The 14,962-nt window shown below is 42.9% G+C and overlaps 1 protein-coding gene across 12 annotated transcripts in view; it reads right to left on the bottom strand.

The window, feature by feature from the left end:
• nav3 (neuron navigator 3) overlaps positions 1-14,962 on the bottom strand; it is a 456,492-nt gene that overhangs the window by 6,427 nt on the left and 435,103 nt on the right. For 10 of the 12 annotated variants that reach the window (XM_071502610.1, XM_071502611.1, XM_071502609.1 and 7 more), the window contains 13 exons: positions 14,621-14,745; positions 12,085-12,108; positions 11,415-11,581; positions 9,578-9,731; positions 7,619-7,805; positions 4,976-5,073; positions 4,787-4,882; positions 3,405-3,573; positions 2,907-3,142; positions 1,662-1,816; positions 1,225-1,296; positions 501-697; positions 132-250 (listed from right to left, as the gene is read on the bottom strand). In XM_071502610.1, coding sequence (XP_071358711.1) covers positions 132-250; positions 501-697; positions 1,225-1,296; positions 1,662-1,816; positions 2,907-3,142; positions 3,405-3,573; positions 4,787-4,882; positions 4,976-5,073; positions 7,619-7,805; positions 9,578-9,731; positions 11,415-11,581; positions 12,085-12,108; positions 14,621-14,745 — 1,799 coding nt within the window. The remainder of the gene's footprint in view (positions 1-131; positions 251-500; positions 698-1,224; positions 1,297-1,661; positions 1,817-2,906; positions 3,143-3,404; positions 3,574-4,786; positions 4,883-4,975; positions 5,074-7,618; positions 7,806-9,577; positions 9,732-11,414; positions 11,582-12,084; positions 12,109-14,620; positions 14,746-14,962) is intronic. The other 2 variants (XM_071502607.1, XM_071502604.1) reach the window with 1 other exon arrangement.

Below are 14,962 nucleotides of genomic sequence, written 5' to 3'. Positions count from 1 at the left end.
GATGATGCAGGGGGTCATTCAATTTCGTTTTCATGAATTGTGGAGAACAGCTGATGGAAAACCCTTTAAAATCTTGTACAGCTTATAGATACTCTGATGATCCAGAGTGTTTGAAGTATTATAGGACGTACCTGAAGCCCTTCCCTGACGGCTTCCAGCAGGTAGGGCACCAGAGAGTAGTTCCACAGGTCAGTGAACCAAACCCGAGAGCCTTCTACATCCATGGGACAGGACAGGAAGAGACGGGGGCCTGCAGGGACAAAAGAGCCCAGGGGATGAGTGTTTGTTGGATGGAAGATAGAAAGACCGAAGATATGGAGCCGATTAACAACACACACTTATATGCAAAGACTGAATATTAGTGTGTTCTGTAGAAAGACAGGGCTATAGCATTGGTCAAACAGTATGAAGCACTAGAGGGAGAAAATGTCTGTGTGTGTGTGTGTGTGTGTGTGTGTGTGTGTGTGTGTGTGTGTGTGTGTGTGTGTGTGAGAACTGACCTATGGTGACATCGGAGGAGCTGTGTGCCTCCAGGAAGCCGTTGAGATGCCGCCAGGTCTTGGGGATCCAGTCGATGATCTTAATCAGGTCGTTGCTGCGCATGTTCTTATCGATCTCCGTCTCTATCAGCTTCCGCCGCAGGAAACGACCCAGGAATCCTTTGACTGGCTCAGTGTGGTTGGTGCACAGCACCCATCTACAACAGGACGGATCATCAGTGGGGTTCATAGATCATCGCAACTTTAAACCAGATGTCTGATCAAAGCAGCGAGTTACAGATGATGAGACTTGTGTTATCTCAGGTATTTCTACCAGCAGTTTAAAAGCTTTAAAATCTAACCGATCAACATTAAATGAATGTTTGGCTCATGATAAGCTTTCTCTAATGACTTCATGTTTGCCAAATCATCAGCTAGTCAAACATGCCAAGCACAAATGATCCAACACTGACAACATGCACTATAGTCTATTCATTTTCATTGAAGTCTAATTATCCAAGAGAAGTAATTACAGCACTCCCTGTGGAAGAATGCTTTTAGTTTACAAGCTGTGAAATGTTGTGCTGATTGACAATTAAAATCAAGGTGAGATGATGCAAAGCAAATAAAACTAAACTTGATAGCTTTGTGGAGCCAATAACATTTCTACACAGTCCTTACACAATATAATATCACAACACAATGAGTAATATAAACCCCAGTGTGAGTCAAGGTTGTCACAAACCTGAAGTTGTGGTGCAGCTCAAGGTTAGGAGAGGAGGAGACTCCCTGGTTCATGGTCCCAATAACATATGGGCTAAAGGAGACAACGACAACAAAACACATAATTGCTGACTGACACTTCCACTAAATAACTGCTGCATCATGTTGCTGCTAGGTCAGTAATGATAGACACCAGGCTGGCCTCCCTATGAATCACTGCCTGTTCACAGCCGTACCACTCTTCAGTAAGAAGAGTAAGCTTCCACCTGGACCAGTAGAGTACATCTCTCTTCCTGAGGTGTAATCCTTTTTGTCTGTTAAAGTTTTTTTTTCAAATTTGTGGTTTATGATTTTGGGCTATAGAAATAAAACTGACTGGATTTGACTTGAGCTGTCACCAGCAGCAGGACGAGGCACTTCAGTCAGCCCGTCCAGGAAGAGAGACAGAGTGTGACTCACCATTTGTGGTACTTGCAGTTGAGGAAACCGTTGAATATGTCACTGAGGGAGCCGATATGGTGGAGGTTGTCCAGGATGACCACAGTGGGGAGCTCTGTGTCCGTCTCCTCAGAGTTACACTGCTCTGCCAGGTTGGACAAGTACTGCCGCAGATCCTGGGGAGGGAAGCATTAACAGTTTTTAATGTGTGCACACTGGTTGGGATGCAACATCTTCAAGTGAAATAATAGTTTAAAGAGAGCAATATGATATTTATGGAAGCTGAGAAAGGTCATACTCACAAATATTTTTTTTTTATCCCATTATCAACACTTGTTATCTTGACATAACAAAATATTATCAGGATTGAAATTTTTTTTCTCTCTTTTTGAGGTAGTGGAATTATTATCTCATTATCTCCAAATAACTGAGTTTTGTTATGTTGAGATAACAGAATAATTATCCCATTATCTTGGAATAAAAAAACATAATTTTCTCCTGATAATATTATATAAATATATAGGCTTTTCTCTGCTTCCATAGATTTTAGTCCCTATTATCTCTTTATTTATGTTTTACTCTATTATTCAAATGCAAGCTAAAAACAAATGAAAGAATGAATTGATGTTTACAGTAAATCGCAGTCCTCAAACTGATATTTCATGTTTATTTAATAACAGGAACATTTGACATTTCCTGCATTTACTGTAATACACAACTCCAGTTCAAGCCTCTCTCCCTCTGGACAAACATTCACTGTAGAAAACTACAAATGAGTAAATGTATGTGACTGCTGTTATCAAAAACAGCTGGTGGTGATGAATCTCACATTCAGAGGCCTGTTATTTAAATGCTGGTGTATTTTCCTTACAGCCAAGGATGATCAAAAACATCAGAGAAAAATATAAGGTTGTAAAATCAGCACAAAGTCAGAGCATAGAGGATTTTTTTCAAGAGATGCAATTTTGCTCTGGCATTCAGTAATAACACAGGGAGAAATCTGAGGTACAGGAGGCAGAGAGACTAATTTGTATTTGTATTTGTATTGAAACATCTCTGAAGATCTATTCATATTTGCATGTGATATTCAAACCCTGTATGGTAGAAAATCAATGAACAACTGGTTTTCCTTTCACTTTTCACAAGTAAATGAATACATGAAATTGTGTTCTGGGAAATAAGGCAAAAATGAAGCAGGATCACTGCTGCAATGCACCAAAATCCCAATCCCTTAACAACAATATAAAACCTGTCTGCTCTTTCTACCTTGCTGGAGTTCTGGTCCACGTTGAAGCTGGCCACATTGTGCTCAGTCACCTCCTGCCCCATTTGGGAAATGATGTACTCGGCCAGCTTTGCAGCCAGGAAGGATTTCCCGGTGCCGCTGGGTCCTGACAGGATGATGCGACGGTGCTCCATCAACAGGTTCAGGTACCGCTGGATGATGGGCTTTGGGATGAGTGTGTCAAACACCAGGCTGTCTATACTGTTCTCCTTCACTCCTGGGAACAGGAAGGAAAGGAGACAGATAGGAGGAGGAAAATGAATGTAGTAAAGTCTTGTATTATTATATAAGGTTCAAGTTAGGTCTAGTTTGTGTTCAGGAAATAACTTAAAGGTTTATACTAAAATAAACCAACACAGAAATCAGAGTAAGAATCATACATTCCTCCAGTACCACACTCCTTCCTTGAGAACCTGAACCTGGTTTTAACAGCTGCTGTGATCCTGGAATAGAAACTCCATGTTTCCTTGCTGCCGTACCTTTGAGGTTGACCTTGATGACGTTGTTGTCGCCCACCAGGTAGCCGCAGGGCAGCAGCTCAGGCACTTCGGAGGCGTGGGCGCGAACCACCTCGCCCATCCTGTAGCAGACAATGCTGTCTGAGTTGAGACCCAGGCTGGTCAGAGGGTCCACCCGAAACACGTACTCCTGCAGGGAGGGAGGGAGGGAGGGGTGAGAGGTGAAAAATGAAAAATGAAAAATGAGGCATTGCAGTATTGATCATACTGAAAAATATGTTGTCTGTCTGTGAATGTTAGACGATAAATCAAACATAATGGTGGTAACTTCAGCATGTGTCGTTTAACAACAGAGAACTGTGTGACTAAAGTTAAAGGTCCATATTTTACAATTCTCCTGTGTTTTATTTGAAGTGTTGATCTCCATCAGAAGATATATTTGTGGTTTCAAGAACCAAAAACCACCTCAGTGTAGTTTTGCATCCCCTCTCTCAGGCTGCTCTCTGGAGCTCTAGTAACAACAGGTCAGTGAGCCAATCAGAAGAGAGGATCTGAGCCTCTCTTCTGATTGGCTGACTGTTTTTTGAGTGATCCAATAAAAATATAGCAGATTTCAGGTAAACACTCAGAGAAACCAAATCCTGCATGGTTGGATTGTGGGTCCAGGTGGGCGGGGCTTGGGGCATGGTTGAGAGTGGTGATAGTTTTGTTGTGACATCACAAAATTACACATAGTCGTGACGGCTGGTTTTAAGGCTCAGTCTCTGAATACAGGCTGTGTGCATTTCTCTGTGGACTGAGGCTTTGATACTTTCACAGTATTAATATAGAACCTAGACCTGCTTTATGATCAAAAAATACATGGACATCTACCTTTATACAATATGGGACCTTTAAAAAGAAATAAATACGCCTTTATCCTTAAGTTGGGTGTGGTATGTGAATTCCAATTCCAAGCAAGTGAATAGTTAGGAATGAAATGTCTTGACAGATGTGGCTGTACAGGAGACCATGCGTTCCTTTTTCATGTTTCATCTTAAATGCATGTGCTGTAGTTATTGTTAAACACCCTTTCAGAAGAAACATATGAAAAAAACATCGACATCTACACATCCCTGGTTCTTTTGTTTCTTAGTTTATGTGTCTGTACTTGCAGGATCAAATTACCGCAACATATTCAGATAAACATTTCTCATGTCAGACGTTTTGACTTGTGTCAGAGCTCTGCTGTTGTGCATGCTGATTAACTGACATTAAGACAACTACATGGAAAGGTCATCATTAAAGCTATTAGGAACAGCTGTGTTTTTTCTGCTATGACATGTCAAAACATCTGCTGTAAAAACCTTTTATGTGCCTAAATGATTGACCTACACCTATGAGCAAAGTCCTCTGTTGTTTACCTTGAAGAGACGTCGGATGACCCCATCCAGGACGTCCCACTTGGTTTTTCCACTCACACCTATAGAGCCAATCAGGTACTCCTGGCTCTGTGTCCCCTGAGGAAAAATAAAAACACAGGAGTCAAACAGGGTTCAAGTGGTTTTAGCTGGAGGAAAAGAGAAAATAATGGGAGATCTTCACCCACTAACCTTAGTGGTGTTTGGCCCACTGCTGATGGTAACCACTATCCGCACGCTCCGCCCCTCTTTGCGCAGATTGCCCTCGTAGCTGTCGTCTAGCAGAATATCTGAAAACAAAACTTTCTGTTAGGAAACGCAACCAACTTTAATCTGTCAGAACCTTGATCCATTATAAACACTCTCATTCTGCCTGCTGGCAAATTACAGCTGGAGATGGACAAACAGACTCCAAAGTAAAAGATAGCTAATGGGTTTCTTTCATGTGGTAATTACTTCTACATTTAATCAATGTTCTCATACAGAGCGATTTCTAGTGAGTGTGCTGAATGATAATGGAAGAACAACTGTGTGTGAGGAAATGAAATAGAGTATAAAGACAGACAAAGAAGTTAAAATGGAAAATCTTTTAATAAGAAGTTTCTTTGAGGTATTTGTTGTGGAGCTGAAAGTCCAGTCAGCAGCAGATTTCTATCAAGCTGACAATATGTCAAGAAATATAAGACAGTAACATCGCCTTATGTCAAGAGGAAGCCAAATATTCAAACCACTGTGTGGAAATCAGACAACCAACACATTTTATACTTGTTCCACTCTCCACCAGCAGTAACAGAATATTTCTCAGGAAACCCCAAGTGTTGAGTGGGTATAAGAAACCAGAATTAGTCCATTATACTCTCCAGAGAAATAAACAGAAATGCCACATGGGTTTTACATTCTGCATTGTACACAGGCTTTCTGGTTGAGCTGGTTAAATTTGCACAGACGTACCATCAGAGTGTGACATCTGTAACTGGTCTAAAGTCTCATTAGACTAGCTGTGCTTCTTCCAGTTCATTGTTTTCATTGCTGTGCTAACATCTCAAAAGCTCAAAGATCAGCATCAAGATGTTGGGCACTTAGGGAAAGTGGAAACCAACTGCAAACACAACACTGGCCCTGTTCAGACCTGGTATTAACATGTGTCAGCTCTAAGTACGTCTGTTCACCCCAGCTTAAAAATAAGTCTCCACATGCGTCTCCAGTGACCACTTGTGATCAGATCTCACCTCCCTGCTGTATATGCAAAGAGACACATTTGTTGCGTTGTTGTTTTTAGCCAATTCAACAGATGGGTCTGTTGTCAATGACAGAGAAAGAGAGGGAGAGAGAGGGAGAGTGGGGTATGGAGGGGTTAAGTGAATCAATGCACTGCTCACAGCTCTACAGTGAAATAAGGTTTGATTCATTTGAAACAGTAATCATTTTCGGGTTCATTATTATATGAAGTTGTGTTTCAGACCACCTGATGAATTTCAGTCCGATACTCACTCTCCTTTAAACTCTGTTTTTGGTCTCAACCAGCTCCTGAGAAAAATATCTGTCTCTGTTTTGTTTACCAGTTAGTTGTTACCTTTGTCTGTTTGCTTTTTGGTCCTGGGTAGGTAGTTTACTGAGAGGTTTCACCTGTTGTAGCCAAAAACTTTCTCAATGTGACCGATGAGACTAATCCAAGACAAAAACGTGGTCGGTTGTTGTTGTTGTTGGTCAGTTGAGCTGAAAGACGCTAAAATTCTCTGTAGAGCTGAGGGTCAGGTGTTAACTCTTTGTGGGGTCATCACTACAGGTGACCTCCCCTTCTCGTACAAGTTGTCATGTGATCCATTGTTAACACAAAAATATTAGTTATAGCAGCTCTAACTATTAAGGACTACTAATAGCACAGTGATATAACCATATAAACCTTCAGCAAATAAAGTGCAGTTTTTCTACTTTGGACAAGTTTGACTTTTGTCACCTTTAACCTTTGACCACAATCACACCACTAACAACTCGCACCATAAATCTCTCCTCATTCTCCTTCTCCCAGGCTCAGTTTTGGAGAGGGAAGTGGGTACTTTGTATTCGGATGGCTTCCCTTAGCTGGGGTGATAACGGCCCGCTGGCCTGCTTGTCTTCCCACGCGTCGCCGCTCTTGGCTCATCCCTCCATCAATTAACGAGGGCCCGAGTCCTCGGAGAGAGCTGCGCCTTCTATGTTAATTATAGGGCGAGTGAGAGGGACAAAACTCTTTCACTTCTCAAACAGAGCGGGCCTGGAGAGATTTTCAACATGTTCATGTGTGTGTGTGCAACAGGCTCCTGCTGCGTGGCGAGCCCTCGCAGACAAGAGAGCAGCTATTTCATCATTTCACGCAGCTCCTCCAGATCACGTCTCTCCACAAACACAGTTCTCTCACATTTACTGGGGCAAGTACGGAGAGAACTAATCCAACTTGATGCTGCAGAAAAAAAAAACTTCTGTCCTGAGGGTTTCTGCAGACCATAAAACTGTGTCCTACAACTAAACAGCAGAGCACTTACAATACGACGGTTTAATTCTCAATAGCTGAATATACCATTTTTTTTAAAGAAAAAAGAACCAACTTGTCCTTCTAAATACTGAAATATATTTCTGGGGTTTATTAACCAGCTTTGTTGAATACTCAGTCCTGATTGGCCAGTTAAGGTATTCCATTTTTGGTTTGTCAAGACTTCATCAATCCATTTCAGTCACTTCCACCACTCCCACACTCACTGCTCTCACTCCTCAGACCAAACTGCAGACTGTGAACACTGATCTACATGGACACTTGAGAGCAACGCGCTGCGACACCAGCGCTGACACTGAACTGACCTGACATGATGGTGTCAGTGATGTTGAGGTTATTGAGCGACAGGCCCAAGGACTGACGCGAGGAGGACGAGGAGGTGCTGGAGGTCTCTGAGGGCGGCCGGGCTGTCTTGATGGGCGTGGCCGTCGGCGTCGCGTTACCGCTGGACTTGAGGCGATCGTTCTCTGCTTTCAGCATCTCAATCTCGTTCTGGTGATTGAGAAAAGGATGAAAATTAGAATCTAATACAACCTGCATTCAAAGACTCTGGTAACGCTGAGTAATAGGCTGCTCACACAACAAATGCTCATTTTCCTGCATTCATGCCGACCACTGTTACTCTGAATCAGTATTATTGGAATTATGGGCTGTAAGCGGCTTTTTGATCTTCAAGGCTCTCTTTGTACAGAAGGTTAAGTCTCAGATAAGGAGCCTTACATGATCCCCAGATCTGAGAGGAGACTATAGGCTTCTACAGACGAGGCAATCCACATCCACAAAGATCCACTTAAGTGAGACTTTTATGGTGATATTCTTTGAACACATGCTTCTTTTAAGAATATGAAATGACTCAGCATCTCTGAAGATTATACTGTGAAATGATGGGTGGCTTTTATTGCTCTATATAAATAGGAATTAAATAAATAAACCAAATACATTAATTGAGACAGAGAAAGCCTCATTTTATGTCTTTTCATTCAGCTGCACAGACAATTAAACTGTTTCATTCCACCTTTATGAAGTGTGCTCACCTTGACAGTGTATTTAGAGCTGAGACTGACAAGTCTGTTATTAATTGTCTATTTTGGAGCTGATACTGCCGGCTGAGTGCGCTTTGTTCTAGTCAGCAAGCTACAGTATCCTAGTTTTATAGTATCATGTTTTACTCTTTGAAAAGTTTTCAGACTTTTAGAGCTTAAAGGAATAATTCAACATCTTAGGAAATACAACAATTTGCTTTCTTGCTGAGAGTTAGATGAGAAGAATAAGAACCTTCTCATGTCTGTTTGTAAATTTGTTAGCCTAGCTGAGGAAAGTAATGACATGGGCCTGGGGGCTAGCTGGTTAACATGCTAACTTCAGTAGAAGACAAGACATGATAGAGACAAGAGCTGACTCTTCCACAGCTAGAGACAGCTCTTGGTGAGTAAAGGACTGAAGTTTGATGCTGAACTCACAACGTTTCTTCCAAACAGCTTTTAATGCTAATGTTTGCTATGTAGCAAAGCAAAACTTACAATTAGCTGCTTTAATGAACAATTCAGTTCATTTACATTTCAGGTTTTGTCTAATTTTACAAACGAGCTACAAGTTAATTGCAACAGAGCCAGGCAATAGTTTTTATGGTCTTTATGCTTAACTCTGCTTCAGTCTGTAACAGTATCAGGGACCTAAAATTGAATAGCTAACCTGCAAGAAAGTTAGCTGTATACTGTAGATATGATACAAGAGGCTATGTGCTTGTGTGTGTGTGTGCGTGTGTGTGTGTGTGGCTCTGTGTTTGTGTTCCATCAGCTACTTTGCCTTCAGCTCTGCTGGTGCCCCGCTGGTGCCCTGTCAGCCATTCACTAACCCACTGAATGCATTGTTAACTTCCTAACTGGTAGCTGTCATGCTGAAGTGCCTCAGGGGAGAAACACACCACTTTAGCCCAAATAAATTGGACAGAGTCAAGTTTGGCCTGTCTCCTTCACCGGAGACGAAACTGTAGCACAACAAAAGGTATTTTTTTCCCTGTGAGACGCCTCTGTCTGGACCTTTGGAGAAAATTCCTGATTTGATATGTCCTAAGAAAAGTTTTCATACCTTCTCTCTACAACAGGTGGCAAAACAGAATCCAGAGTAAAAGCCAATTTGAATTTAAAATTTAGACTTCTGTTGTTTATCACCATAATCCCCTGACAAATGGGCAGTTATGCATCCTGCTCTGGTTAAACCTGTGCCAAGCATAAATAGACCCCCACAGGCCAGTGGAACCTCACCTGCATGCGGTTCATGGCCTCTCGGATCTGGTCAAGGTGGTGGGCGGAGCTGAGCGCCTCCAGGCGAATGTCTGTCAACTTGAGCTCCTTCTCTCTCAGCTCGTTCTTCAGCTGGAGGATGATTTCTGCCTCCGCCTCGGTGCATTCGCACAGCCTGCGACCGGGATTACACACACGGAGGAGGAGGGGGTCACCGCGAGGGTTATACCAAATACACACACACACAGTCTGGAGAGAAACAGTACACACTGAAAGGACACAAGAGAGCTGAAATTTGAAGCTCAGAGGGAAGGTGGAGTCAGTGGTGAAAGCTGCACGGGCAGGAGCAACACGGAGGTGAACAGGGAAGTGCGGCATTTGGGACAGCGAATCCTTCCCATTGACTTTATTTCAGCCAAGGAATCTTATAGATGAAAGTTGTGGGTCCCTCCATGCACAGTCATTCACTTTCTTTAGGTTGCTATGCCAGATTTTGTTGCAACAAACTGATTTTTGTTTGTTATTAATGCAGTGTGTGATTGTGATGAACATTTTTCTTAGTTTGACAATTACTGCCATTACAGCACAGTGAGGACCTGATTTACAGGAGGTGATGTGGTCATTTAATTTTGAATGACTGTTTATTAGAGTGTCCTGCACCGGATCCTCTGCCGGTATGGACTTACAAGACACTTAACCATAAACTTGATGACAACATGACAAATCATCATATAGACTCCCACAAATTAGTGCAAAGTACAAATCATTCAGTTATAGTGGATACAGTGTCCTCGGTCTGAGCTGCCAAGCTTCTCCTATAAATCTCGCCAAAACAAAAGTCTCCACATTAAAAAGCCAACTCAACATATCAGCATCAGACGGCCAAAACAGATCAGGATTCTTAAACTGGATCTTATCAAACAAATATTTCCTCAAATCACAATAGAGAAGGCAGTGGAATACAAAATGAAGTACCATCATCAAGGCAGAGAGACAGTTATTTCATTATCAGCAGGCAGAGTGCTGTGTCAAACACAACAGAAATCTGTCACACTCCTGTGGTTCACTGTGTCATTTGAAGTTCAAACCTTCCACGTGCTCTGCCCCTGAGGAAACCTCGTCAGTCGTCTTCACGCTGACATGACGTCGCCAGCTGCCACACAGCACAGCAACATGTGCACAGTCATTGCATGCTTATTGCATTGGTCAAACAGCCACATGTTGGTTCTTTCACAGTGACACAGCCAATTTCCACTGCACGAGTTTGAAAACTCTTACTGCTTTTAACCCTTAATTCAACCTGCTGTTACTGTCCCTGAACTGAGAACTGGACACTCTCCAGGTCCTGGTTCAGTTTGTGTTGCAGGGAAATCCATCACCTCTAACATGCCATGGTTTTTTTTTGCAGCATTAAGATGCAAAAGACAGTCACACCAACACACCCCACTGCACACACACTCCCTGGGAGCATGCCACACAGCGGCTGTTACCGAGATCTGTGCTTGTAGACCACATGACCGTTTAGCTTTTTCTTTGGCGTCCAAATAGGAGAGGACTTGCTATCGCAAACGCACTTGCTACAGCAGGTGGAGAGAGGTGAAAGAAAAGTTTGAACAGAGGAGAGATAAAAGAAAAGTGAGGAAAGGATTTAAAGACGTGTGAAAACAAAACAGTGAAGACTTAGAGAAGAAGAAGGAACAAATCAGCCAGCTGTGTACGGTGTATATGTGCTTTTGCATTACTATGCATAAAAATATATCAGTGTACGTGTGTGAGGTGAGAATTACCTGTGTACTGAATATAAGTGCGTGAGAGTGGATGCAGGTGTAGATGTATTTGCGGGAGGCTGAAAACTCACTCGGTGGTGGAGGGCGAGGAGCGCAGCGTGGCAATGCTGCCTTGCCTGTTGTCGTGCTGCAGCTTGGGTGAGGACGGCAGCGAGTCCGTCATCTCCTCCATCTCGTCGTGGGCCGACTGGGATTTGGTTTTCTTCTTGCTGAACGCCTGCTTGAAGGAGCTGCGTAACTGCGAGACGGAAAACACAAACACACAGGGGCAAAGACGTCAGCATCGCTGCCACCCACCAAACTCCTCAGTCACATCATGTCAGTTATTTAAAGATGCGTTCTGGTGACATCACATCCTGCCAGATCAGGAAGTCACTCTGTGCTGTTTCCAAGCAATGGCCACTGTCTGGTTTAGGTAAAGAGGGAGTTAAGAAGCAAGGCCGTAAGTAGAGATGGAAATGAGAGATGGAGAGGGGGAGATCAGGCTTTGAAATGACCCTAGAAATTAGGGCTGAACAGGCAATCACAACGAACAAGGGGGGAGGAAAAGGGGGGAGGATCGAAGAGGAACAAGGGGGAAGGGAGGGTTGCTGTTTCCATGCCGACGTTTCCAGAAAAAGAGAAAGAAGAGTTTGCTCTGAGAGGGGGAAGAAGGAGGAACAAATAAGGGAGCGAAGGAAGAGGAAAGAGACGGGGAATAACCACTGCAAACATACAGAAGACACTCTGGAAACCACTGACCTGAGCCGGGATGGAATCAGCCACCTGAAGATGCAGAACACACCCAGCGTTAAGCCACACAAACACACACTCCTGCTCTCCTCACCCATCTACAGCAAACCCTCTGCTGGTTAAGGCTAACTGCTGCAAATGTGTCTGTTTACTGAGCACTTGTTCTGAGGAAACAGTTATCGCTGGTGCAAGGCTGATGATAATGATGATGAGTTCCACTGTTATTACATTCAGAGCATCTTTTTCTCTAAACGAGATATTCACAGCCCTGTTTATCTCAACACTTTTGACACCCTGTGGTTAGACACCACTGATGACAGGGAAGACACATCTTAAAATTGCAATAAGTAATTTCACATGCTAGTGGCTCAAATGGCATGGAAATACTAAAATTAATATGTCATTGCAAAACTGCCCCCCCACACACATTTTATAGCCACCTGCAGTGCAACCAAACAAGGATTAATAGCACAAAGCATGAAGAACAAGATTCTGTATGGAAACAGTATGAAAAGGTCCAAGATTCAGTCTGTCTGTGTAAGAAAATTACATTTTAAAACACCACCTTTACTCATGTTTGAAGTGATAAGTATTTGCAGAATAATAAAAATACGCAGAGAGATCAGAGGTCAGATATCAACTACAGGGAAGTAGCCCTGAGTCCAGGTCCTGCTTCAGGACACCTGCACGCTGCATTATTGAAGAGTAATCTTCCTCTTCATCACACCGTCCTGCTGCTCCTGCCCTGATATAATCATCTGCTCTCATCACACTAACCTCCGTTCAGCTCCATCCCCGTCTCCACCCACGTGTACACCAGGGCAGAATTTATGCAAATGAATAATTAATTGCTGCTTAAATAAGGGACTGATTTGTATTCATGAGGGTGACTTGAATTTTTTCGGGCTCTCACTTAACACGGCAGGCTAGGGTGTCGCACCCTGTGCTGAACTTTTGGGCTGTTTGCATGCATTTCATTTTCAAGGGCAGGCATTTTGCATTGCAGCACAGACTGAAAACCGGCACTGGCTCTGTGCTCTTTGGCTGAGCTGGAACTTCTAATATGTCATCTGTCTGACTCAGGGGGCTGCAGCAAATAAGCTCTCAGCCGGGGAGACTGAGCTGCTATTACAGAGTGAAGCAAAGAGCAACAGCATCGGAGAGAAGGGCAGAGGGAGAAGAGGGAGCTTTATGGTTGTGGATGTTTATTTTTAGACTTTTTGGACTTGATTTGTGGGTGTTTGTGGATGATTCTTCAGTAGAGTGGGAAACAGGAGATGGGTACTGCATTAAAAATTGTCCTCCTTGGCTGGATTTGAACCCAAAAGCAGGTGCAAGTACATTACGGACAAAAAAGAGACACAAGAGAAATGAACTTTATAAATAAATATTAAAATTAAGATGTATCTCTTCCTCTAAGTGCATTTGAGTAATTGAGGGATTAAGAGCCCTTCTCTGAAGTACTTTGACAGAAGATGAGGCAGGTGAGAGTGTTTCTCTTCTGTCCAGACTTTCCCACTTGTCAAAGTGATTCAACAAGCTCTTCTCTAACCCCCGGGGAACCATCGCCCTGGTTTCAAGCTGAACGTCAGTATCTGTGACGTCAGTGGCCACTTGCATGCTGGTGTCACTGGGTATGAAGTTTCAAGTGCGTCTCACAAAATAATTGCAGGGTAGTTGACTCCTCTGCTCGACCCTCCGTCAGTCCTCACCACTGGATGGTTACTTGGACACTCAGCTGATACCATCTCAGCACTGTAACCTAGCAACAATGACGTGATGGCCAACTGTGATAAGTTAGTTCTAGGACTTTGCACCTATGGACCTATGGGAATCTGAACACACACTGCACTCTCCAGCCTCAAAGGTATCCAAACACAAAATGTGAGTAGACAAGGATTATGGCATCGACCCCAGATTGCAGAGTGCATAAGTGTGTAAACACACACTTTAATACAAGAAGGAAAAAGAATACTCGGTGCACTACTACTACTTTACATTTTATTAACATTCAGCTGATTTTGAAGCTGTTACAGTGGATGTAACAGTACAACAAGCTTTATTTCATAGATCCACAAAAACTGTCGTCTTCTATGTAAAGAAGACATTCAACTGAATAAATCCAAATCCTAAACAATGACAGTTTAACTCAGTTTGATAATATGAGGCTCCTGATGCCTGCGACAAGTGAACAAATGGGCTGGAGATGAAGACACTAGAACTTCTTGGTGCCCTGAAAGCAGCAGAATGAAAATGTTGTGAACCTCCAATGAGTCATTTGTAGCATTTTTTTTTGTTTACTTGTCTCCTGTAGGCTTTTTACATTCTGGCATTTCTCATAACAGAGCAAATACCGGCCGGAGATTTATCAAATTATTCTTGAAAATAAAACAGAGGTGAACTTTTCTTCTTACATATCTTTTTTCTACCATATGAGGAACCATTTCTGACCAGGTGCACTGTATATATACATATATATATATATAGAACATTTTTTGTCCATGTTTGGACTCAACTCCACTGGGCAGCTTTTTTTTCCACCTACCCAACTCTTCTTCTTCTTCTTCTTGTCTTCGGCATCCTTGCCCAGGCTGCCCATGCTGGAGTGACTGGCTGCGCTGTTGATGCTGGACATACTTTCAGACGAGTGCTGCCGTCTAATCCGCAGGTCTGGAAACGACAGACAAACTTAGAGCACTGGAGACTGAGCTGATCAGTGCACCAGGATGTGCTGGTTGATATCATGCTCTCTTTAGTGTGCAGCTACGTTGGGCTCAGCTTCTCTTGATAAACACCTACAGAGTTGGACACTTGAAAATGTCCTTCACAAAACTGATTACACGTCTGATTCAGGTTGTTTCCATGACTAATCAAGACTTTCCAAAAC

The sequence above is a fragment of the Trachinotus anak genome, unplaced genomic scaffold (assembly GCF_046630095.1).
Source record: "Trachinotus anak isolate AG129_WGS33_773 ecotype Australia unplaced genomic scaffold, CSIRO_AGI_Tana_v1 ptg000018l, whole genome shotgun sequence".
In the NCBI taxonomy this organism is placed as follows: domain Eukaryota; kingdom Metazoa; phylum Chordata; class Actinopteri; order Carangiformes; family Carangidae; genus Trachinotus; species Trachinotus anak.
This window is presented reverse-complemented; position numbering and strand designations above follow the sequence as displayed.